The sequence below is a fragment of the Tachyglossus aculeatus genome, chromosome 2 (assembly GCF_015852505.1).
Source record: "Tachyglossus aculeatus isolate mTacAcu1 chromosome 2, mTacAcu1.pri, whole genome shotgun sequence".
NCBI lineage: Eukaryota > Metazoa > Chordata > Mammalia > Monotremata > Tachyglossidae > Tachyglossus > Tachyglossus aculeatus.
Genome location: NC_052067.1, coordinates 35,202,174 through 35,228,033, shown reverse-complemented (window position 1 = coordinate 35,228,033; position 25,860 = coordinate 35,202,174). Strand labels below are relative to the sequence as shown.

Genomic DNA, 25,860 nt, shown 5'->3' with positions numbered 1-25,860 from the left:
GGAGAATTTAACAGTTTTAAATAGTGTTCACATATTCAGGAAACTTGGATTAGCATTAAGTACCTCAGGGGGAGTTCTGGAGTTGTCATCACCTATATTAGTAGACTGTTTTTTTCTCACAAGTTTGGAACCTGTGCAGTCTTTTTGGAAAAATGAATGTTTTCTTCCCTTTGTTTCAGAGGTAACTTAAGGAATGAATGTAGTGTTTTAAACTAACACCATGGAATGGAGATTTATAGAGCCCCAAATCATGATACATGTCATTATTTTAGTAATGAGGCATCAGAGGACAGTAAATATTGATCCCCGAAAAAGGCAAGTTCCAGAACTGGGGGTTCTATTTTCTGTTTCATGTAAAGTTCTTGCTTGCCTACTTGCTGGATTCTTTTAGACCTGGCATAATTGCTAATCTTCCCAATTTTCAAGGCTGCTCAAAGGTAGATTGAGTTTGGCTCAAAGTAATGGGAAGAAGTTATCATCACCTTGTCGAGATAAGGAACTGAGGCACAGACGGTAAAGTGATGGTGGAACCAAGGCTAGAACCCAGTGCTCTCATGGCACCATGTCCTGCATGCTCTCTCTGCTCTACCGCTCTTTCCAGGAGGGCTTTCTCTCCCATGTGTGTGAAGGGGGAAGGAGGGGTCTTCTCCGCAAGAAACTGCAAGACTCTCTGCCCACAGATGGAATAGAACAATCAATCAATCAATCAATCAATCAGTGGTATTTATTGAGTGCTTACTGTGTGCAGAGTACTGAACTGACCTCTTGGGAGAGTACAGTACAGCAGAGTTGGTTGACATGTTCTCTGCCCACAATGTGTTTACAGTCTAGAGCAGGAGACAGACATTAATATAGAGAAATAAATACACACCTGTGCCTTTTTCCAAGGACCCAGACAGATTCTGTTTTTCTGACTGCATCGTTTTTCTCTGCTAGCATCTTTCAGTGAGATCTGGTTGGTCACAAGAGGGCCAGGCTCTGGCTTCCATTAGAAAACCAACCCAAATCCGTGACTCTTTCTCCTCCTCATCAGTTTGGGGTGGGGAGTGTTGAGAAGCTTTGCTCAGCAGTAGCTCCATGTGGGCCTGCTCTGGGAAGCAAGGATGTCAACCAGGTAGCTTCTATGCACCCTCGTGGGCTCATACTTGATTCTGAAGCAGTTGGAAAAACTGCTGGACGTAACCAATGCATTGGAAGACAGTCCCATTGTGCCCCAAGGAACGTTCCCCAAGAAACATGACTTTAGCCAACTCACTGAATTTCTTTGAACTTCGGTTTCCTCATCTGTAAAATGGGGATTTACTATCTCTTCTCCCTCCTACCTAGACTGTGAGCCACATGTGGGAAAGGGACTTTTTCCGACCTGATTATCTTGAATCTATCTACTCCAGTGCTTAATACAGTACTTGGTACACAGTAAGCGTTTAACAAATACAATTATTATCATTATTATCGTTATTATTATTCAATGCAGCCCCACAATACTAATTTAATATTCCAGTACTCTACTATCCCTACCCCTAATCTATTATACTGTCTCTCCCGTAGACTGTATCCTCCTTCTGGGCAGGGAATGAGCCTACTAACTCTGTTATATGGTACTTTCCCAAGCACTTACTACAGTGCTCTCTACACAGGAAACACTTGATGAATACTACTGGTTTTTATTGTTACTATTTTTATCTTGCTACTGCTATGAGAAGTCTGCTTAAAAAAAAAAAGACATCCTGGAGACTTGCTTCATTGCTCTAATGAAGGTCTTTTGGCCCAGTTACACAAACTCTTCAGCACCTCAAAATGTCTTGGCAACAAGGAAAAGCCACCCCACTCCATCACCCCTCATACTAATTCATAAAACCCCATCCCAGTATTATGAAGCAATATAAGCCACTAACTGCCTGCCCAGAATTGCAGTGAAGCAGCATTAATAACAAGGAATTTTGGGTTTCTCCCAGAGAAGGAGTGGAGAACCTTTGTAAGTCAGAGAGCTGGGAAACGTCCTAGGATATGCTTAAGATATTTTGCACTTCTTCTTGGAATGCATTTGGGTGATTGTTCAGAATGAGACCAACTCGTATTCCAAAAAAACACTGCCTAATGTAGACAGATATACCTAAATGTGATACATTTAATGATAATAAAATAGGCATGATGCTTTTTTATTTAACCAAATCACAGAAAGGAAGCAATCAACACTGTAACATCAAAAGAAGCCTGAATAGATCTGACTCCTGGCTTCTGAACATTAAGAAACATGTCAAAATTATGGCATCTCACAACAGGGCATTTTTCGGATTTATGACTCATGAAAACACATGATCGATTTGTAATTGTTTTGCATCCTTTCAACACCCGAAGTATGAAAATGATTTAATGGATGAAGTGGATAGAATATCAATTAACTCAGTAGGATGAATATCAATAAATCCTCTGTCAAACCTTTCAGATAGTTTTCTTTGGGGCTTCTTAGAAATCTGCACCAGGCGTGTGTAGTTCAGCTCGATTTTTTTTGTAGAAAAACCAGCAATGCTCTAGAATCATTTTAAACTTGTCTTTGCTGTCAAAGCAGCTATTCTCGGGGTAGTTTCCCCTCAACAGTGCAGATCCATTTTTTATAGGCAGAATAGCTTGTGAGGGATCATAAACACTCTCCTCCATCCGCTCCCACAAAACTCCAAGCTCAGGAGCAAATAAAAATGAAAAGGCAGGTATGGGTAAGGGCATACTCTCTGCGTCACTCATAGATTTCTCTCTTTGCTTTCTCGAGTGATTGTTGCCTCACAGGAGCTTAGGACCAAAGAACCAGCAACTTCCAAGGTTCTGCCTTTGATTTGGGATCCAGTGTAGTTCCTCCTGAACTTCTTGGTTTCATCCTAGTTCTTTTCCCCAGTACTTTGGTGAGGAAGTGCATGGATCATGAGACAACTGACGGGGGGTAATGGGTGCAGACTGTGTCCTCGAGTAGAAAACAATATTGAATTCAAAATAACTAATGAACAAAGTCAACAATTCAAGTAAACAGTATTAAAAGAAGTAAATAAACTGTACTCGGAGGACTCTATTGACAGCCATTCTATATCCTTGCCCACCACTCTATGAAAAAGTGTTTCTTTTTGTCCAATTCATTCATTCATTCAATCGTATTTATTGAGCGCTTCCTGTGTGCATTTTGCCCCTAAGTGCCAAGTAGGTGACAAGAGGGAAGGTCTACTTACACAATGTAAATATACATCTCATGATCAGAGCACTGTTACCTCTGTCAATAGTAATATAACTGGCCCAGGCACAAACAGTCTTTGTGTCCCGCCTCTCTAAGTGATATTGCATCCTCTGCTTTTCCAATTGTGAAAATTGGAGGTTGTGGAACTACATGCCATTTAAGAAGTATGATGGGCAGCAATGCTTCCAACAAAAATTTAATGCCCAGAGAAAATTGCTTTTAAGCAGTGTGAAGAAGAAGCAGTGTGGTCTAAAGGAAAGAGCATGGGCTTGGCAGTTAGAGTATCAGGGATTCACTACTTGTCTGTTGTATGACTTTGGGCAAGCCACTTAACTTCTCTGTGCCAAAGTAACCTCATCTGTAAAATGGAGATTAAATGGGAGCCTCATGTGAGACATGAACTGTATCCAACCTCATAAGCTTATATCTACCCCAGTGCTTAGTGCAGGGCCTAGCACATAGTAAGCACTTAACAAGCAAAATTAATTAAAACAAACCACCAGCCCCACCGTCTGGACCTTCAGATCTCTAGGGCTTAATGAGAATCACATTTCTTCCAGAATGAACCTAGCTTTTTGATTGGTCAGAAAGGCATAGTCACAAGATGATTAGTTGTTCTCATGCTAGAAATGAATAACAAATGCATTTCTTTTGACTGTTTTCCAACACCAATTAACATGAAACAAGAGTTCTCCACTCCTGGTGACCTTTTCAGATGACTCTTCACTTGCAACCTGGGTACAAAATGGTACAGAAGTCCTGTTAATAAAAACTTCTTTGTGAGGTACCAAGTGAAGTGTAAATTGCTTTACATTTGTCTAGTATCATCTTGCAAGTTCATGAGCTCCCAAGTGATGACAAGCCCACTGGTTGTGTTAAAATGCCAAATGACTTGAAAAAGAACCTTCTCCCTTCCTTGTCCCTAATGCACTTTACTGGCTTAGCAGGCAGTTTTGAATTTCATGTGGTTTTTCTTGATTGCACAAATTTACGGTGGGGTTAGCGGAGGGGAGCAGAGGGTGGTGGTAAACAGCTGCTGAAAATATCTAGCTTTTCATGTGATTCATCTTCAGGAGGTGCTTGAGTGTTAAACAGGTACTGCGACCCAAGGAAAACACATCTTTATCCGACCAGGCTTTGCCATTTGGCTGAGACATTTTAGAGCACTGGACAAGTTTGGCAGGGCCCTAAACAGGTCGAATTGATTGGTAATAGCAGCAGGTAGTTTGGGAGTCAGGAGGGGGAATCAATCAATCAATCAGTCATATTTATTGAGCGCTTACTGTGTGCAGAGCACTGTACTAAGCGCTTGGGAGGCCTAGCTCATCTGGAAGCCAGGTTTCGCATGCCTCAATCTTGGTGAGGGGAGGTGGGTGTCTGGGCCTGCCTTTCTTCAAGGCATTGAATGCTTAGAAAGACACATAAGCCCACCTGACTCCCTCTTAGCATCCAAATTGGACCGTCTTCTCAAACAGCACTTGAGGGGTTTCGTGATACACTTCTTGACGATGACCTTCCAAGGTTCCTGCCAGGATTAGGAGACTATCACTCGAAGAAAAGAAATTTCATGAGGTCACGTAGACCATCCCCCTGCAATTAAAGAGAATGGCCCTCAAACTACCCCAGAAAAAGGTGTCTACCCTTGTCTTAAAAATCCCCAATGCTTTTTTGGCCAGTGTTTCGTAGTCATTAAAATTAGGAAGTATAAAACCTGTTGCCTCTTGTCCTTTCTCTAGTGGAAATGGAGAAGAGCTCCTCATCACCATCCCTAGAATTTACTACTTGTACTTCATAAATTGTTAAATCCTCCCTTAATCTTTGGTTCCCCTTTGGCTTTTCTTCATATGGTCTGTTTCCCAAGGAGTTGGCTTTTGTTCTCTTCTAGGCCCTCTCCAGGTCCTCCTTACCTTGCTTAAGTTGTCAGTCCAGAAGACACAAAAGATTTATTTATGAATTTGGCTAACATTTCGAGTTGGAAAAGTTTACTGGTAGATCTGAAGTGCATTCTCACTCCAGATTTATGACCCATCAATGGACCCTCAAGCGTGGTAGCATAGAATAAGTTCAACAGGACTGGCTTTACCATACAGCTCTGCTTTACTCTGGTGGTGAGGGGGAAAGAATCAGGGAGGAGATCATCAATCTGAATTTCCTCACCTGTACCACACCCCAAGAATTTGGTGGATTTAGGACTACTAGATTTGCTTTGCATTTGCTGGAACCCTGGCCCCATTGATTGGTCAAATTGTTCTGAAGATCTATGAAAATAGTAAAGAGATTTTATAATTGTTCTTTGCTCTGCTGTATTTTAATCTTTGGCCCATTGCAGTTCATATAGTGCACAGTTATCTATGTTCTCCAGTGTGCTTTTCCGTTCATTTTCCTTACAGATTTTTGCCCCAGTCTGAACTGCAACCCTACTATTAATTATAATATTGAACAACTAATGTAATATTAAGGAATTTAATTTTGTGGCAGAATGTGTAATGAACCTCATGAGTGCTTAGAAAAAAAAACCTTTACAAGTGTGATTTTTAAAGCACAAAACCTTTTATGTGTAAAACAAGCTCTTTTATCTGTAAGCTCCCTGTGGGCATGTCTCCCTACTTTATTGTATTGTACTTTCCCAAGCATACACAGTAAGCTCTTGGTAAATGCAGTAGATTGATTGATTGATTGAGAATTTCTGGCTAGAATGCTGCTAGTAATCGAACAATAGCTTCCTGGTAGTTTGCATAATTGGCTTCTCTCTCCTTCTTGACAGTGATGATTGTTGGCATCAGTGAAGTGCTTGTAGCATCTTTATTGTTCCATATGTTTAGGAAGTGTTCCAGTAGATAGAGCTCAATAATTACTGAGGTTCAACTTACCTAAGAGAGTTGGCTTCTAGGTCCTCTGGATGGGTAATAATAATAACAAAAATTGTGGTATTTGTTAAATGCTTACTATGTGCCAAACACTGTTCTTTGCTCTGGGAAGATACAAGATAATCAGATAACACAGTCCCTGAGCCATTTAGGGCTTACAGTCTTAATCTAAGGAAGCAGCATGGCTTAGTGGAAAAAACGAAGGTTTGGGAGTCAGAGGTTGTGGGTTCTAATCCCGCCTCCACCACTCATCTACTGTGTGACCTTTGGCAAGCCACTTAACTTCTCTGTGCCTCAGTTCCCTCATCTTTAAAATAGAGATTAAGACTGTGAGGCCCACGTGGGGCAACCTGATTACCTTGTATCCATCCCAGCGCTAAGAACAGTGCTTGGCACATAGTAAGCGCTTAACAAATACCACTAACATTATCATCATTAATCTCCATTTTACAGATGAGGAAACAGAGGCCCATTCATTCAGTCAGTCATATTGAGCGCTTACTGTGTGCAGAGCACTCTACTAGCACTTGAGAAGTACAAATCGGCAACATATAGAGACGGTCCCTACCCAACAAGGGGCTCACAGTCTAGAAGGGAAGTGACTTGCCCAATCAAGCAGCAGAAGAGTGGTGGAGCCGAGATTAGAACCCAGATCCTCTGACCTCCGAGGCCCAAGCTCCATCTTCTAGGCCACTCTTCTTCTCAAGTGTACATGTGTATGTGTGAGAGTCCATAGGTGGGCAGCAGTGACTTGGAGGAGGGGGTCAGTGGCCAGGACTGAGGTAGCCACCCACAAGCTCCCTGAGTCCAGTGGAGTTTGAGGTCAGGGGTCAAGGTCAGGAAAGGTCACGGGGGGGGAGGGGGCGGGTTGTGTGTTTGAGAACAGGGAAGATGGTAGTAGAAAGATACGGGAGTTTGGAACAGTGTAACTATGGTCATTCATTCATATTTATTGACGATTTATGCAGAGCACAGTAATAAGTGCTTGGGGGAGTACAATAGAACAATAAACACACACATTCCCTATCTACATCAAGATTATGGTCCTGGCTCCTGTTCCTTCCGGGCAACCAGTCAATCAATGATATTTATTGAGCACTTACTGTGTGCCCAGCATTGGGAAAGTGCAATGGAGTTGGTAGAGATGATGCCTACCCACAAGGAGCTTACCATCTACAGTGGGGACAGACATTAAAATAAATTGCAGGTAAGCAAAATAGGAGAGTAGAAGGATATGTACATGAGTGTTGTGGGGCTCAAGTGAGCATCACGGTCCTTAAGAGATACACAGCCAAGTGCGTAGTCGACACAGAGGAGAGGGCAAATGGGGGAAAGGAAAGCTTAGTCAGGGAATATCTCCTGAAGGAGATGTGATTTCTAGAGGGTTTTGAAGGTGAGAAGAGCGGTGAAACGTTGGATATGATGGTGGAGGAGGCTCTAGGCCTGTGAATGAGGGATTAGCAGAGGGATATCACAATCGAGGTACAGAGAGTAGTTTGGTTTCTGAGGAGCATCAAGTGCAGTTTGGTTTGTAATAGATCACTGAGGTAGGGTAGAAAGGACCGAGCTGAAAATGTCTCTGTGGGCGGTTACTGTGTCTGGGGTTCTTTCAAACGGTGAGCGAGCAGCCACCTTCTGCAACCAGCTATGCTGCCGAATTCACTTCTCACAGAATTAAGGGCAGCGTGGTACAGCTTGGGACCATCCCACTGTGCTTTAGATGAAGTGACCTGCGAATTCAGCGCTAACAGTTAACAGTTGGAAAGAACCAGCTAGAGGATTCTGGTCTTGTGGGCAGAGAGAGGCGGGGGGGGGCTCACAGTCTTAATCCCCATTTTTACGGATGAGGTAACTGAGGCTCAGATAAGTGAAGTGACTTGCCCAAAGTCACAGAGCTGACAATTGGCGGCCAGGATTCGAACCCATGACCTCTGACTCCCAAGCCTGTGCCCTTTCCACTGAGCTGCTTCTCTCATAGACATTAGTAGACATGATGATCCCTGCCCTCAAGTAGCCACAGTCCACGGACATTACAATATATTACGGCTAGGGAAAGCAGCAGAGTATCCAGCACTTGGAACAGTGCTTTGCACATAGTAAGCACTTAACAAATGCCATCATCATCATCATTATTATTATTATTATTATTATAAGGATAGCTGTGGGGGCAGGGGTGTGGTGTGTTTTAAACTACTCAGACCTAAGTACATAGGTAATGCAGAAGGGAGAGAGAGAATAAGGTGGGGAGATAGGGAAGGCTTCTTGGAGGAGATATGATTTTCTAAGACTTTGAAGATGGGGAAAGTAGAGGTCTGCTGGATATGAAGAGGGAAGGAGTTCTATTCATTCATTCAATCATATTTATTGAGCACTTACTGTGTGCAGAGCACTGTACTAAGCACTTGGGAAGTACAAGTTGGCAACATATAGCGATGGTCCCTACCCAACAGTGGGCTCACAGTCTAGAAGCAGGAGGAGGACTTGAGCGAGGGGTTGACAGTGAGAGAGATGAGATCGAGGCTCTGTAAGTATTTAATTCTAATGGGAACCAAGTGTGCGTGCTGGACTGTAGTGGGAGAAGAGTGAGATTAGGTAGCTGAAGCTCTGTGCTGTTACCAGAGTCACTGTAGATGAATTCCCGCAGCAGCCCTGGCCAACCCAACTCTGGGGACCCCAGGCTCAGCTTCAGCATGTCAGGCATGGAGGGAGCCCCGGACGTGGAGGGGGAAAAATGGAGGAAGAGGGCATTCCCTCACCTGCCCTCTCCTCCCGTACCAAACCAGCTGTGGCCCTGAGAGCCCCAGTGGCTGAACATGTTAACAAACAGTCCCACTAACATTAGTTTAGGAAACAGTTCCATTAAGTAGCAACTGTTAACTTATGTGGAATTAGTGATTTCTAATTGGAGCAACAGCTGAGGCATATACATTGCTCTTAAGTGCTCTGTCTCCTCTGGACCGGGATAGTGAGGTGAGGGAACCACCGGGGCCATGTGTCTTGGAGATCTGTCATCCTGAATAGTTCCTTGCATGCTCAGACATGCGCGTGCACACATACAGAGTCATACTGCCCCAGATCCTCAAGTGAGGGAGGGGGTGCGATTTCACCCACTGGTTAGGGGAGTGATTTCATAAGGGGCGGAAGGGGCCAAGATCAGAGTGAAGCTGAGGAGGCGGCTCCAATATTGCCACATGCAGCCCCGTGTAGTGATGTCACGCCCCGCAGGAGGAGCCCCATAAAATCGACTAGCTCTAAGGCCAATGGGGGATGTTTAATGCGGCCCTAACCCTTGCATTTATTATGCCGAGCAATTCTGGGGACTGCAAGTTGGGAATGCTGCCGAGTCCAGCAGCAGCAGGTTCAGTGCCAGTGAGGAGCTATCACAGGCAAAAGGACAAAATACTAATAATTTGGCCAACCAAATGTGGCCTGCAAATCAGGGTGAAGCACTGAGCAGGCTGCATCCATCCTCTCCATCATGCTCCTTCTCAAATCTGAGTGCGCTCTTGAGCAAGGTAGACCCAATCATAAATAGAGCAACAGGAATATTAACTTGCTCATTCGCACCGTTCGTGGAAGTATAACCCCTCTTTTACTTGGGTGAGTAGAACAGAGGAATAGAAATCTGCAATCTGACATTTTTGTTTTCCCTGATCATTGTTTTGTTTGTTGTTGTTTTCCAAATTCAACATTCCCATGCCTCAGATTTTCCATCTGAAAAATGTTGACTGTAATGTTTACTTCATACCACTCTCAGGAAAAATTGTGTGCACTGCTCTTGGATGATGAGCAGGAAAAAATCTTGTAATGTATTCATTAGTGAGTAGGTAGTATTCTCTCAATTTGCAGTCTGCCCAAACACCAGGTGTCCAATCATGAAAGGAGCAGTTCCCTACATTTAGTCCAGATAAAATTTAAGTTTTTATATTTATGTCCGGCTCCCTCTCTAGACAGTAAGCTCTTTGTGGGCGGGGAACGTCTCTGTTTATTGCTATATTGTACTCTCCCATGCACTTAGTAAAGTGCTGTGCCCACAATAAATGCTCAGTAAGTACGATTGACTGACTTTTCATTGCTTCTGGTTGGAGGGGGATTATCTGGGAGGTGTCGAAGGTGGTGGTATTGGTTTTTATTTGGTTAACATTGAGGTGTGTTACAGGTAAAAATGGCTCTGCCGACATATAGCCTCTCTCTATCTCAACAGGTCGACAGGACAGAGGTGATTCGTACCTGCATAAACCCCATCTACTCCAAGTTGTTCACAGTGGACTTCTACTTTGAAGAGGTGCAGCGTCTGCGCTTTGAGGTCCACGACATTAGTAGCAATCACAATGGGCTGAAGGAAGCAGACTTTCTCGGGGGCATGGAGTGCACTCTCGGCCAGGTAGGTCTGTCGCCTTCCTTCCCTCTCCCCGTCTATCTGCGTGATCCCGATGGAAGACCAGAAATTCTGAGGGGCTCCTGCCTTCCCAGACTTGAGATTGAGTCAACCCACCCTCAAGTAGGCTTAGTCCCGGGAAAAGAGAAAACCCTCAGAACTTGGCAATACTAGTGGCAAGTTAAATCAATCAGCTAACTTCCATAGGGTTTGCTGCATGGTACTAAAGTGAGGAGAGGTGGAAAGAAAGAATTGATGATGGGGCATCTCTTAACCAATCGCTTTCAATCTATTGAAAATTAATCGCTGAGTTTTGCTTCTCCATAAGTTTTGTTCACCTCATTTGCTGTCAACATCCGGAAGCGAAATAAGGCATCACCCCAGGTTGAGATTGAAAACGTTATTGCAGATAATATTTTTTGTCTTGCTGAGAGCTCAGTGGAAGGGAAGTGACTTGACCAAAGGACGTACAGCAGGGACAGCTCTGTGATTAAAGTCCAAGTCTCCTGACTCTTAACCTTCTCTAAATTAAACCCTCCATTGCCATGAACAGGAACCAGAGGCTTAGTGTTGAATACTAACACTAATACAGCCTTTTAGACTGGGTAGGGTAGGGACTGTCTCTATATGTTGCCAACTTGTACTTCCCAAGCGCTTAGTACAGTGCTCTGCACACAGTAAGCGCTCAATAAATATGATTGATTGAATAGGCAGGAGGCCAGTGATAAGCATGGGGCGGCCAGGGCAGGAGCAGATTGGACACAACTTTGGCTCAGATACAGCAGGTACCTGTGTAGACTGAGAAAAGATACCAAATTTAGGAAAGTTTCCTCCTTGGTGTATATAAAGTTGTCCATCTTATTTCAAGAAGACACTACTGATGGTGAAGTTCGTCTATGAGTGATTGTGTGACTGAAAAGGCCAGAGCAGGTTCTACAGTCCCGGCCATATTGGGTTCACAAAACAGTTGGCTTCTCACTGATGACCCACTTAGAGCTCTGTGGTTTTGATTCCATGAAACTGTTGTATGGGAACACTGGAACACAGGACGTTTCTGTAGCTATGTGCTCTTTTTATCTGACCTCTGGAATATTGGATAACTCTTGATAGAAATAGAGTGCGGAGCACGTGATCATAAGCACTATATCTCTCTTCCCTTGAAAAAGAAGCATCCAAAATGCCCTTCTTTCCAGTTATAATAATAATAATGGCATTTGTTAAGCGCTTACTATGTGCAAAGCACTGTTCTAAGTGCTGGGGAGGATACAAGGTGATCAAGTTGTCCCACGTGGGGCTCACAGTCTTCATCCCCATTTTACAGATGAGGTAACTGAGGCACAGAGAAGTTAAGTGACTAGCCCGTCTGGCATTGCATTGAAAACAAGCCCTCAACAACACACCACAGCTATGAATACTGCAGCACCAGCTTGGAGTTGAAGTACAATTTCACTTTTTCATGGTAACTCAGAGAACAACAAGAAATCTGCAGAAATGTAACATTGAGGTCTTTGATACGTAGCTCAGTTCTCTTCCCCCATAGTGTTGCTAATAAAATGACTTCAAATAGGGCTAGGGTCAGTGGGTTTCAATGGTGACAGAAGCATGAATGTCCAGTAAGAACTGGGAATCTGGACATCCCAGAGGGTCCTGACAGACTGCCCTTTGACTCACCCTGCAGTGTTAGGCAGACCCTTCCGTGTCTGTTCGAAGTTGTTTAACCTCACTTTTCTATAGGACCTTGTGCTTTTGAGGCCAGTTAAGGATTTTTTAAAAATTATTTTCCAGATGTCCGTTTCCCTCTGACACATTTCTAACCTGGTCTCCTCTTTGGTTCTTAAAGAATCATGCCTTAGAGGGGATCCAGAATACAGATACCATGCAAGATGTCCTGCCCTATTCCATTGGAAGGTGGAGTGTAGTTAAAGGAAGTGGTAGCAGTGCTGGGGAAATTACCAAAAAATAAAGAGATTTCCCAGGATTTTCTGATTACCCTCCCTCTGACCCAGGGACCACATGAAGCAGCATGGCTCAGTGGAAAGAGCCTGGGCTTGGGAGTCAGAGGTCATGCGTTCTAATCCCGGCTCCGCCACTTGTCTGCTGTGTGACCTTGGGCAAGTCACTTAATTTCTCCGAGCCTCAGTTACCTCTTCTGTAAAATGGGGATTAAGCCTGTGAGCCCCACGTGGGGCAACCTAATCACCTTGTATCCTCCCCCACAGCACTTAGAACAGTGCTTTGCACATAGTAAGCGTTTAACAAATGCCATCATTAATTAATTAATGAAATGATTCTGGTTTTCTTTTTATCTTTTTTATGAAAATGCAGAGAACTACTTTATCTGCTTTGGGCAGTGGTAGCCACCCCTCCCTCATAGCTGTCTCCCAGTTTTGATGGGGGGAGATATGGGGGCATGCAAACATTCATTCAGTCATTCATTCAATTGTATTTATTGAGCGCTTACTGTGTGCAGAGCACTGTACTAGGCGCTTGGGAAATACAATTTGGCAACATATAGAGATGGTCCCTAAACACCAACCGATTACACTACAACCATCTTGGCAATCTAGCATCTACTGCCTTAGCGATGGCAGAATGATACCCGGATAGAGTTGAATTTACTAGTTACAGTGAGCCATTGATTTGGCCTCCTTCTGTTCCTCACAAAGAAGCTCTTCCTCAACTTCATGGAGTCACTGAAAGCAACGATGGTAAGCCGTAAGTGATAAATGATGTAGTTAATAAAAACCGCATCCCTGGGCTCAGAAGAAAGAGGGGACTGTGCTGATAAATTCGAGTTAAGATCTGTTGCTTCCTGTCACCATATACTGGGATACCGAAATGAATACTTTGCTTAGAGGTTCCTAGGAAAAATCCCAACACTCAGAAGAAAATAGGTGGAAAGACAAGTAATCCTTTATCTACTTAACACACTTTCTCTGCCTCATTCTCTCCGGTCCTTGGTGTCTCCCTGTCTCACTCGCTTTTTCCCTTTCTCCCCACTCCTCTGTCCCATCCCCACTTCCTCCCTTGCCGCCATTATCCCCAACCCAAGGGAATATAATCTCTCCCACAGAGAAACTTTCCCTTCTTTGCGCACAACCCTTCCATCTTCTTTGGAAAGCACATTCTCCACCTCTCTTCCCTGTAGGGACTGTTTAATCCCTTGGCCTTTGGGAGGGTGAGTTAATTTCCAAGTAGTGGGATCTCCTTTGCCCTAGATGATCTCTTACCTACATGAAGTGTCTCCCTCAGTGTTTGTATTTCCAGGGTGGGGGTTTTCTCAGGTCTTTCCATTCCGATGGTAATCAAACCTGTGGCACTGGGTTCCATATATGCTCTGGAGAAGCAGCGTGGCTCAGTGGAAGGAGCACGGGCTTTGGAGTCAAATCCCGGCTCCGCCAACTGTCAGTTGTGTGACTTTGGTTAAGTCACTTAACTTCTCTGTGCCTCAGTTACCTCATCTGTAAAACAGGGATTAAAACTGTGAGCCCCCCTTGGGACACCTTGATCACGTTGTAACCTCCCCAGCACTTAGAACAGTGCTTTGCACATGGTGAGCACTTAACAAATACCATCATTATTATTATTATTATTTGGGAGCCAAGTGAGTCACTCCCATAGTTCCTAGAACCAATTTTATTGTAACTCCCCAGTAAGCTCAGACAATGGAAAAGATGACTTCCTTTGGAAACCTTTATCATCTTTTAAATATTGGGAACTGCTTGCACCCAAAGTGGTGAAACATCTTCCTCTCTTTGCAGTATGCACTGTCCTGGTTCATTTACCCTGTTAGCTGTGCTCAGTTCCCTGGGGGCAAAGAGGATTTTTTCCCCCCTGAGGCAAGTCTTTGTGCTTTAAATTAAACAAATTCCACAAACACCAATTATTCCTACCTTCAATACTCAGTGGTTAGCTCCCCCCTACAGTCTCCTGTTGACAGAAGGCAGATGGTTGAAAAGTGGACACATCCCATTGAGGCAGGGATCTGATAAAATATTAATTTATGGCAGCGGGGCAGGTTCGGGGGAGAGGGCAGGAGGTGGAATCTATCTTTATCCTGTCTCCTACATTGTATTGGAGATCTTGGCCTCTGGATGATTATCTCCGTTTCACCTATCCTGTTAATACTGTATGCTATTTAAGGGATTACACAAGGTAAGAGATAATTATGCATAATGAATTCCCATCCAGCCTTTGCACCCCGACTTCCCCTCCCCTCTTTCCAGTCCCATTTTATACTAATGAAACTGGAGAAAGGGTAAGCGCTGTAATTACACCTGAAGTAATTGGAATTCTGCCTAATGGAAAACTCAGTGCAACGAAACCAGACCTCTAGGTTGCAGATTGCTTCTACAGTGCAGAAGTCATTTTCATCTCCCAAGTTCAGCCTTTCTAAAGTGGTTGAATAATTCACTTGATACAAATGAATGAATCCAGAGCCGCTCTGATTGGCTGAGGATGCAGCTGTCTTGTCACTTTCACCCATTAATGGCCCTAGAGATCACAGTGGCATCAGTGTTAATCATTTGAGATCTCTTAGGTTAGTACTTAATCTTTCCCTTGTGACCAAAGTTATGCATCATACCATGACTGTAGACCAGGATTCTCCCAGAACCCCGCTTGGCTCTGTAGAACAGTCTGTTGTGCTTGTCACGTCAAAGCGGCAAGTCAAAGCCAAGACTGCAGCATTCGTATTAGTAGATAATTTTGCATTTGCGTAAGACCTTATGACAGTGATGATGGTAGTTATTAACCACTCACTATGTGCCAGGACAGGGCTAAGCACTGGGCAAAGCCCTATTTCCTCCCTTCAAAGCCCTACTGAGAGCTCACCTCCTCCAGGAGGCCTTCTCAGACTGAGCCCCCCTTTTTCCTCTCCCCTTCCTCATCTCCCCCGCCCTACCTCCTTCCCCTCCCCACAGCACCTATATATATGTTTGTACAGATTTATTACCCTATTTATTTTACTTGAACATATTTACTATTCTATTTTTTTGTTAATGATGTGCATCTAGCTTTACTTCTATTTATTCTGATGACTTGACACCTGTCCACATGTTTGTTTTGTTGTCTGTCTCCCCCTTCTAGACTGTGGCAACTATATGTTGCCAACTTGTACTTCCCAAGTGCTTAGTACAGTGCTCTGCACACAGTAAACACTCAATAAATACAATTGAACGAATGAATGAATGAATGGGCAGGGTACAAGATAAAGATAAGCTTCTCTAGGAGTTTATTCTAGTCTTCCAGTTTTGCCTCCCCTCAATCTCTCTCTCAACTCTCAAACTCCACTCCAGAAGCAGATGCTCCATTCAGAACTCACTTATTCTTTAAAAGAAGATAAATGAGAAGCAGCTTAGCCTAGTGGAGAGAGCACGGGCCCGGGGGTCAGATGGACCTGGGTTCTAATCCCAGCTCCGTCACCTGTCTGCTCTGTGACCTTAGTCAAGTCACTTCACTTCTCTGTGCCCCAGTTACCTCATCTATAAAATGGGGATTGAGACTGTGTGCCCCATGTGGGACATGGACTGTGTCCAACCCGATTAGCTTGTATCTTCTCCGGTTCTTAGAACAGTGCCTGGAACAAAGTCAGTAGCTAAGAAATTCCATAAAAAAATGAGGGGTGGGAGCATATGGAACCAATCCTATTTTAATCCTACCAGCACCTCCCACCACCGTTACCCAGAGCTTCTAAAGTAGGGCTGGGTGGAATGGACAAAGATGGAATGAAGTAGTTTCCCCGAGAAATATCATGAGGAAAAACTGAGAGTGAAGAAGTCAGTCCCCCAAACCCCCTCCCTTTTAGACATGGCAGAGATTCTTTCAAAACTATCCCCCCACCATAGGGCATGAAGCTTCACCTCAAAGTTGATTAAACTATCGTTTCTCAGCATCTTACATATGGGTTGTCAGGGGTAAATTGGTGTCCTAGAGAGGCAGCTTGACTCTGAGGTAATTGCAGAAAAAAAAAAACCAGACCAGAGATGGTCTGGATTCATGGCTGTTCTGAGTGTAGGTCAAAAACAGACCAGAGATGGTCTGAATTCATGGGTGTTCTGAATGTAGGTCACACTTCTTGACTCACCTGGAAATTAGATGCCAAACCAAGATAAAAGGCTGAAAGGAATGTGAACACTTATTTGAAGTTAATAGTATGAATGGCACCTCTTTTCTTTTCAGGGACCTCTGCCAGTTTTTATTAAGTACCATATCCTACTTCATCTTCTCATTTTAGCTAGCATCATTGAGTGTTCAGAATCTAGTACTGACTTACTTTCTGCATGGGTATCTACCCATGTAGAGAACCAAAACCGGTCAAAATCCAGGTCACCCAGCCTGGATACCCCTGAAAAGTGTGGATTGCTGGAGTTTTTTCTGATTCCATTGAAGCTAGTTAGATTTTTAGAAGCAGCGTGGCTCAGTGGAAAGAGCCCGGGCTTGGGAGTTGGAGTTCATGGGTTCAAATCCCGGCTCCACCAATTGTCGGCTGTGTGACTTTGGGCAAGTCACTTCACTTCTCTGGGCCTCAGTTCCCTCATCTGTAAAATGGGGATTAAGACTGAGAGCCTCCAGTGGGACAACATGAGCATCTTGTAACCTCCCCAGTTCTTAGAGCAGTGCTTTGCACATAGTAAGCACCTAATAAATGCCATTATTAGTATTATTAGTATTATTTTTCCTTGTACTCAGTAAAGCTGGGCAAGTCAGCTTTATCTTAATAGGCTTCATGATCAAAGCGTTTGTGAAACACCAACCTATTCAAGGCACTTTTCTGGTTTGTGGTAGAGCAGGATAAATGGGCTTACCTTATGGGGACTGCCAATATAAGACAAACACCTCTGACATGAATGCATACAACCAAGTTATACTCAGACATTCAGATAACGCCTCCATTTCCATTCTTGAATAATGTGCATATCAACACTTAACCCCTCCCCACAGGCTAAATATTTGTTGTGATATGAGGCTGAGGTTTTCTTGCTTAGAGAAAAGGATTCACTGAAAATTTTAACTCTGCATTTTTCCTACACCCCATTGCTAGCAAAACAATGATTTTTCTCTAAGATTTGTAGAAGTGACTCAAAGTGGGATTTAAAGAATCAAATTAAAGGATTTTTGAGCTCATCCCCGGTCAGAGGCTAGTCGGACTGTTATTTATAGCTTTTAACTGTGTCCTTTTAATCTTAACATTTCTTTTTCCTTTTTCAGAATCCACAGGTATCTTAAGTCCCTTTTATAGCTGAGCAATGGCTGCAGTAGGCAATATAAACAATAAATGTAATTTGCAATAAAAGATAGGTTGTTCTCCAGTTGCACTTGGCTATTATTTTAAGCCATAAATCTAAAGGAAAAGTTGCTGCTAAAAAATTGCTCTTTTCTTTTTGTTAATGATTTAAATTTAGGACTTTGAATCCTAATTGTCAATTACTTTTTGGGGACAGAAGTGCAGGCCAGTAGCTTCCCAATGGGTCTGCTTCATTAGTCACTTGATCATAGAGTACAAATATACAGGCATTCATTCAATCGTATTTATTGAGTGCTTACTGTGTACAGAGCACTGTACTTAGTACTTGGGAAGTACAAGTTGGCAACAGAGAGAGATGGTCCCTACCCAACAATGGGCTCACAGTCTAGAAGCGGGAGACAGACAACAAAACAAAACAAAACATGTAGACAGGTGTCAAAACTGTCAGAATAAATAGAATTATAGCATATAGAATTATATGCACATCGTTAATAAAATAGAGTAGTAAATATGTACAAGTAAAATAAATAGAGTAATAAATACGTACAAATATATACAAGTGCTGTGGGGAGGGGGTGTTTTTCCCTTCAGCGGCTCTTTCCTGCCAAACCCCTCAAAACACAGAGAGTTTGTCCCCTTAATTTGGCAAGGAAATGGCTCTGTTTCCTTTAGGACATGAAAACAGCCTCACAAATGGGGAATTTTGGGGAGGTTGACCCTCTGGGGCAAGGGCAAGTCAGTTTGGCCTTATTTAAGAACTGCCTGGGAAGAGTGGCAAGTTGTTGTTCAACCTCCACTGCATTTTCTGGGTGATTTTAGTGTAGGGTCCTTACCTTCTCTGGCTTCTATTTTACTAGCTCCAAAGTGTTGGTTCTGCCTGTCATATATTTACATTAAATGATGACAAATGTACTTCCCGTTAGATTACTGTGCTGATGGAGGGAAGGTATGCCAGAGATGATAACCCAGATAAAGCAAAATAAGAGAGAGGTGTCTGGGTAGCATGGGTAGAGGTGAGTTGAGGGCACCAGAGCCCGGAGAGCCATGGGCTGCACCCACTGGGGATAATAATAGTAATAATAATGATGGCATTTATTAAGCACTTACTATGTGCAGAGCACTGTTCTAAGCGCTGGGAAGGTTACAAGGTGATCAGGTTGTCCCACAGGGGGCTCACAGTCTTAATCCCCATTTTACAGATGAGGGAACTGAGGCACAGGGAAGTTAAGTGACTTGCCCAAAGTCACACAGCTGACAATTGGAGGAGCCGCGATTTGAACCCATGACCTCTGACTCCAAAGCCCGTACTCTTTCCACTGAGCCACGCTTCTTCTTGAAGCTGGGCAAAACTTTAAGGTTTTCTGTGGATAAGTACAGAAAACAAGAGAGTTGACCAATTACTAAGTAATTGCAGTTTGATTTTCTTCAACTGAACAGTGATGATAGCAACTGCCCCTGACGGTAACTCCCACCCAACTCTATTGCTGCCATGGCTGAGCTTAAAATAGCCCCAACCGTGTCAGCCAGTAGGGAAGAAGGGTAAATAAGTGTGCACCTGAAAGCAGAGACACACATACGAGCTCAAGGGAGAACTAGTGGGGACAGATTTTGGGAGGGGGCTTCCTCTGCCCTATCAGGACCTTAATCTGGCCCCGTCTACCCAAGAATTTAAACTGGATTACGGTACGTTTGTTATTACTAATTGCCACAGGCTTCACTTGTTTCTTTTGCTCATCAGACACCTCTCCCGTCTGGGATTGTCTGAAGCAGAAAAAAATGTAACCTCCAAGAACACAGTACACACTCAAACATTTCCCAGTGAAGACAGCTGAGGCAGACGGTTTTTCTTCTGTTCCTTACACATCCTGTTGGTATTTGCTCTTTCCTACCATGGAATCAAAATCAGGAGGTGATCTGAGGGTATCCATGTGCTCCCACTTAAAGTGGAGCTTTGAGTGCCTCACTCTTTCTCCTTTCTGACCTGCCTTTTATGTTTTTTTATGACTGAGGGGGTTTTGTGCCTCAAACTTTATTAATCAGAATCCCATCAAGACCATAATGGCTGATTAATCTTTTGGTACAAGAATAAGGAAGGAAAAAGGTTTCTGTTGTTAACAGCATTATAAATGGGACTAATTTGTTTTATTGTTGTTTACCCTGTTTCATGATTTGATACTGAATCTCATAGGAAAACCTCGATTACCGGTGCTCAACTTGTCTTGTGCTAGGCTTTTAATAATTTGCTTTCTAGTGAAATCCTTTTTTTATACAATCACGTATGTTTCAGCTATTTATAGGCCCCAGGCTTCATTCCCCTGCCAGGATAGGTAAAAAAAAAATAATAAAAAAAAAATGAAGGGTTATTTGGAGATGTACTCATGCTTGTTTTCCCTGTCATCTCAACTTAATTTAATTTGTGTATCTCTGTAAAGGTGGTTTCACTTATTAATTAACAAGGGCAGATGGAAAACAAGAGGGGAGGGCAGTAAGGAAGGAAACAGGTAACTATTACTTGTGAAATGTCTGTGAGCCAAATTTGAACCGGTTAAGGGTATTAGAGACCAAAAATTGTTACTTTGGATCCTTGTGCAGGGAACATGTTTACCAAGTCTGTTATATTGTACTCTCCCCCAAGTGCTTAGTACAGTGTTTTGCAGAGAGTAAATGCTAAATAAATACTATTGATTAGTTTGGATGGGTGGAAGTTGAAGAATCCTTACAGGTAAAAATGCCCCACAGCACTTACGTACATATCTGTAGTTTATATTAATGTCTGCCTCCCCCTCTAGGCTGTAAGCTCATTGTGGGCAGGGAATGTGTCTGTTTATTGTAATATCATACTCTACCAAGTGTTTACTACAGTGCTGTGCTCACAGTACGCACTCAATAATTACGATTGACTGAACTGTACTGCAGCAGAAGAAGCAGAGCAGTTCAGAGCCTCAGGTTTTATGTGGACCTGGGAGCAGATTAGATGGTGGCTGAAAGGTAGGAAGGCTGTCTAACTGGGGTCCAACCAGGCAAAAGTGCCATTTCCCACTCCCCTAACTGTGGCAACACCTGGAAGCCGGGCCCCCTCTGAGCTGCTGCTGCGTGTGGCCGTCCTTTGGTGAGGAGAGCCACAAACACTGGGTTAATATTCTCCCTCCTTCTTTTTCTCCTTGTTTTCTGAAGATCGTTTCTCAGAGGAAGCTGTCCAAGTCCCTACTGAAGCACGGAAATACAGCAGGGAAATCCTCCATAACGGTAAGCCTCATTTAAGCGGTCATCTGGACAGGCGTAAGGCCAGGATTCTCTTGCTTGACTCAATTAGGGAAGGGGGCAGGAGTACTGATAGTTAACTATCCGCCTTCAGGAGCTGATTATCCAGTTTGTAGATTAACAGGGCCCTTGGCAACATCAGTCTCTTTTTGGAGCAAGAGAAGTCTTTCAATATTAAGAAAACAGCACGTAGTCACTGAATTCCTAGCTCCAAAATCTAACCTTTAAGTGAGTTGGAGAGCAACCCGCAGTAATCCTAACTATAAAATGAGTCTTCTCCAGAACTGCTTTGAACGCTCACTTGAAATCTTAAGTCATTGATTGACGGGAGCGGAAATTGTACCATATTAAAAAATAAAGAGGTCAGAACTGTTCCGACAATGGGAATGAGCATCCTGGGTATTCATTGAGTATCACAGTGGTTTAAACATGTAAGGAGGCTTCAAAACCCCATTCCCTGGTCATGCCAAACCTTCATAAAGTAGCTGCGCAACACCCTTGAGGTCTGTCAGGAAAACCCAAAACTAGTGGGCAGGTGGTGAGGAGATAATCCGGTGTGCATACTGAGGGAAGTTCTGACTGAGACTTCAGCCTCTCTCGATGGACTCACTTTGACAACTAGATAAAAAAAACAACCTCCCTCAGGAGAACGCTTTGTGCTATTATCTGGGTTGAGGACTGGGGAAAGAGAGATTCAGGGTCATTACCAAATCTTCCAGAGCCTTATCCTGGCCTTGCCCCTTAAGAGCAAATTTCAGTAAGTCAGAACTCAGGCAAGAAGTTCTTTGCGAAGTCTATTTTAAAATTCTGGTCTTGCATTCTTAGTCTGTTTCCTCTTGCCATCCGTGCAATACCCAGTCAAATACTTGTCATTTGTTAAAACCTAAGGGAACTGCTTGAGATGGCATCCTGGCTATTCTGTTAGCAGACGAAACATCAGCTAAGGTCAAGATTATTGATTCTGGCCCCACCTTGTCTGTTTTGGCCTTAAATGTAGCTTTTCATTTAGGTGATTGCTGAAGAATTATCCGGCAATGATGACTACGTTGAACTTTCTTTCAACGCCCGGAAATTAGATGACAAGGTAAAGTGTCTAACATTAACTTTGTTGAAAGATGCTATTTCGCAACCTCAAGCATTTTAATAACATTTTCCCCCATGGCTATTTTATTCCTTTCACCAATATGATTAAACAGATTGGAGATTCTAGGCCAATGTGGAAAATGAGGCTTCTGTCAAGCTGTAGTACAATTACAAAAGGAGGAAGGGATTGTAATTAAAACCGAGACAATTTAATTACACGGAGACCTCAATTATTTTAAAAATGTCACCGATTAAAAGTGCTGAGATATGTGAGCTTTACCAGTCATGGCATCAGATGAGCAACATTCCAAAGAAGCAAAAAGGAGGAAGAAAGCTCTGACTCTTCTTTGTCCAAAATCCTCCCTTCCAGCCCAAACTGTTTCTGATACTTGTGAAGAAGTTGGAATCTCTGGGCTGGCTGACCCAAACACAGTTCAGGCCAATTTTGGAAACCCCAGTTATCCGGGTAATATTTCATGTAGACCCAATCTTAGAGTTAGGGATGAGTGGACAGGTCATTTTTTGTGTCCTCTTTAGATTAGGGTGGCCACTGTGGGGGTTTTGTTACCCACTCGAGGCTAGCGGAACCTGAGAGCTAAAGAACCTCCGGTTTGTAGTCAAAAGAACCGGATTCTCATCCATGTCTTCCCTGGTATGCTGTGTGCCCTTGGCCAAGTCACTTTGCCTCTCTGTGCTTGTTTCCTTTTCTGTAAAATGGGAAGAGGATGCCTACCATCCCTGCATCTTAGTTTGTAAGCCCCATGTGGAATTCCAATTTAATTCTCTTGGGTCTTCCCCAGCAGTTAGAAGCACAGTACACCTGACCAAAAGAAACTCATGTTGTGAGATACCTTGAGAAGGATCTTTTCTCTTCTTTATCTGCTTGCCTTGGGCAGTATAAAACTATGTTGTACTCAAGTCGATAGATGTTGGATAGCTCCTGAATGTTTTAGGTAGATTTTGGAAGCTACAATCTTCTTGCAAACCACGAGGTTTGCAATTCATTCAATTCATTCAATTGTATTTATTGGGTGCTTACTGTGTGCAGAGCACTGTACTAAGTGCTTGGGAAGTACAAGTTGGCAACATATAGAGATGGTCCCTACCCAACAGTGGGCTTACAGTCTGAGAAAAGTTATCATCCTCGTTGTGGGCAGGGAGCATGTCTACTAACTCTATTGTATTGTAGTCTCCCGAGCACTTAGTACAGTCCTCTACACACAGTAAGCACTTAGTAAATTGACTGAGTGATTGATTCTGTCCTAAAATGTGCCTTCCCCACTACTAGAAAATCAGAGAGTCAGATTATCCTTGGGGCTAAATTCCTCTCTCAGTAATAAATGCGGGGGGTCGTAATGAGAGGCATCACTGCCGCAAGGCACTAAACAACTCCCTGCCATGTCCGTGTCCTCTGAGGGACTATGCTTCCCTAGGCACTTCACGTGATACTGGAAAGGAGGCCATCACTGAGAGATTCTGCCTATACAGCACAAAGTGAAATGGGGATTTGCCAATTATCTGGTTAATTTGACTGCTAAGTACGATTCCTTGGAACCTGAAATTTTCCAGTTTGGCTTCCTCCATTAATTAAATTAGCAAGGTAATGAATGGCTCAGTCTTTCCACTTTGTGACTTGTAGACATATCTTGCATAGTCCCTGTTTATTATCTTGTTGGGAGCCACCTACATCTATTTGGCCCACTCTCCCTGGGAGTTTCACTAGATGGCCTCAGATGATATTTATGTGATTGTGCCCTGAAGTGACTCTCTCAATGCCAACATCAACTGCCCTGGTGATATGTGGCATTTACTTGATGGCATGTAATTACTTCAATTAGAGAAGCAGCGTGGCTCAGTGGGAAGAGCACGGGCTTTGGAGTCAGAAGTCATGGGTTCAAATCCCAGCTCCGCCATTTGTCAGCTGTGTGACTTTGGGCAAGTCACTTAACTTCTCTGTGCTTCAGTTACCTCATCTGTAAAATGGGGATTAAGATTGTGAGCCCCATAGGGGTCAACCTGATCACCTTGTATCCTCCCCAGTGCTTAGAACAGTGCTTTGCTCATAGTAAGCGCTTAAGAAATACCAAAATTATTATTATTATTATTATTATATTTTAGAAGCAAGGAGAAACTACGTTTTCACCTTTTAATGTAACCCATTGAGCTCAGAGAGGCTCTTTGTGCTTAAAGATTTCTGCTGAGAATGCTTCACTGCAGCATACTGACTTCCAAAAGGGTTATTGTTGCATTAGCAGCAAGCTGGCAATTACCATAGCAAGTAGCTGTACTTATTGAATACAGTCATCAGTTTTGAACTCTCATTTTCTCTCTCTTGGGGAATGGTTTATGTCACTGTCAGGGAGGGAACATCCCTTAACCTGGTTCACGCCCATGAAATACAGGAAAGGGGCTCATTTTGGTTATCATCATCAGCCCCTAACTTATTAAGAACTTTTATCTGCATGGAGGTGGGTTGGAAGCAAGTGCAGCAGACATGAAGCAGTGTGGCTCAATGGAAAGAGCACGGCTTTGGAGTCAGAGGTCATGGGTTCAAATCCCAGCTCCGCCAACTGTCAGCTGTGTGACTTTGGGCAAGTCACTTCTCTGTGCCTCAGTTACCTCATCTGTAGAATGGGGATTAAAACTGTGAGCCCCGCCTGGAACAACCTGATCACCTTGTAACCTCCCCAGCGCTTAGAACAGCACTTAACAAATACCATTATTATTTTTATTACATGTTCAAGCATTCCCATCAATTTCTAAGTTCTCCAAGTTCCCAAGAATTGCATTTTGCCTCCTGTGTTCTTCTAAACTCAAAGCCAACCCTGTATGAGGCTAACTTAAATACTGGCAAAAAAAAAGATGGTGAATTAGTCTTTGTTCCCTCATTTTACATAAAACATTTTTACTGAGGTTGAACATAATTAAACTGTCTATCTAATTCATTCCTTCTTGACTGCCTTGAACTGCCACGACAATGCTGACAGCCTAACCAACGAAAGTAAAAAATTCCGTTCAACTCAATGTAGCCATTGAATTGGTGACTCTAAAATTAGATTGAAAAAATCCTAAACCCAGCCAACTATTTTTCCTGCCCATGATCCCTTTGTGTTAAACCATTTTTGTTTAAGGAGAATGCTCACCCCCATAACTATTTTAATTCTGACCCAAGATTAATGAGACACTAAAATAGCTTCTCTTTTTCACGAGAGCACTTTTATCTTACATTTCTACTTTAAATTCACCCATTCCCTTTGACTTTAAATCTGCGTTAGAGGCATTTGATCACTGCATTCATATATTTCCATTGGGAGTTTGCTTCCAGATGGACTGAATTTGTTGAATTTCGAAGTCTTAATTTTGTCCTGCCAGAGCAGACTAAGAAAAAGAACAAAGGTCCATTCCTAGGGTCTTGGAAGGAGGGATGAGGGCCAATCAGTAGTATTTATTGAGTACCTACTGTGCGCAAAGCACTATACTAGGCACTTGGGAGAGTACAATTCAACAGAGTTGGTAGACACATTGCCTGCCCACCATGAGTTTACAGACTAGAGGATGAATTTACAGTGCAAGGTGTTATTCAGAGCGATTATCATTTCTCACCATTAGCTTCTGGCCTGGGAATCAATATCTATTCCTAATATCTTCTGCAGAAATACCTCTGCTTCACTTTGGGCAAATAGGTGGGGTCCCAATGGGAAATATTCTCTCTGGCATTGTGGAGGCTTCTCATAGCTTTAAGCTTTTCCCCAGAGTGATGGAGGATGAAAGGCTAGGTCCATTTTTTGGATTGCTATTCCTCTGA

General features: G+C 43.2%; 1 protein-coding gene across 3 annotated transcripts in view; it reads left to right on the top strand.

The window, feature by feature from the left end:
* The window catches only part of CPNE4 (copine 4), a 526,299-nt gene that overhangs the window by 410,827 nt on the left and 89,612 nt on the right, over positions 1 to 25,860 (top strand). For all 3 annotated transcript variants that reach the window (XM_038762604.1, XM_038762594.1, XM_038762615.1), the window contains 3 exons: positions 10,292 to 10,471; positions 20,886 to 20,957; positions 21,982 to 22,056. In XM_038762604.1, coding sequence (XP_038618532.1) covers positions 10,292 to 10,471; positions 20,886 to 20,957; positions 21,982 to 22,056 — 327 coding nt within the window. The remainder of the gene's footprint in view (positions 1 to 10,291; positions 10,472 to 20,885; positions 20,958 to 21,981; positions 22,057 to 25,860) is intronic.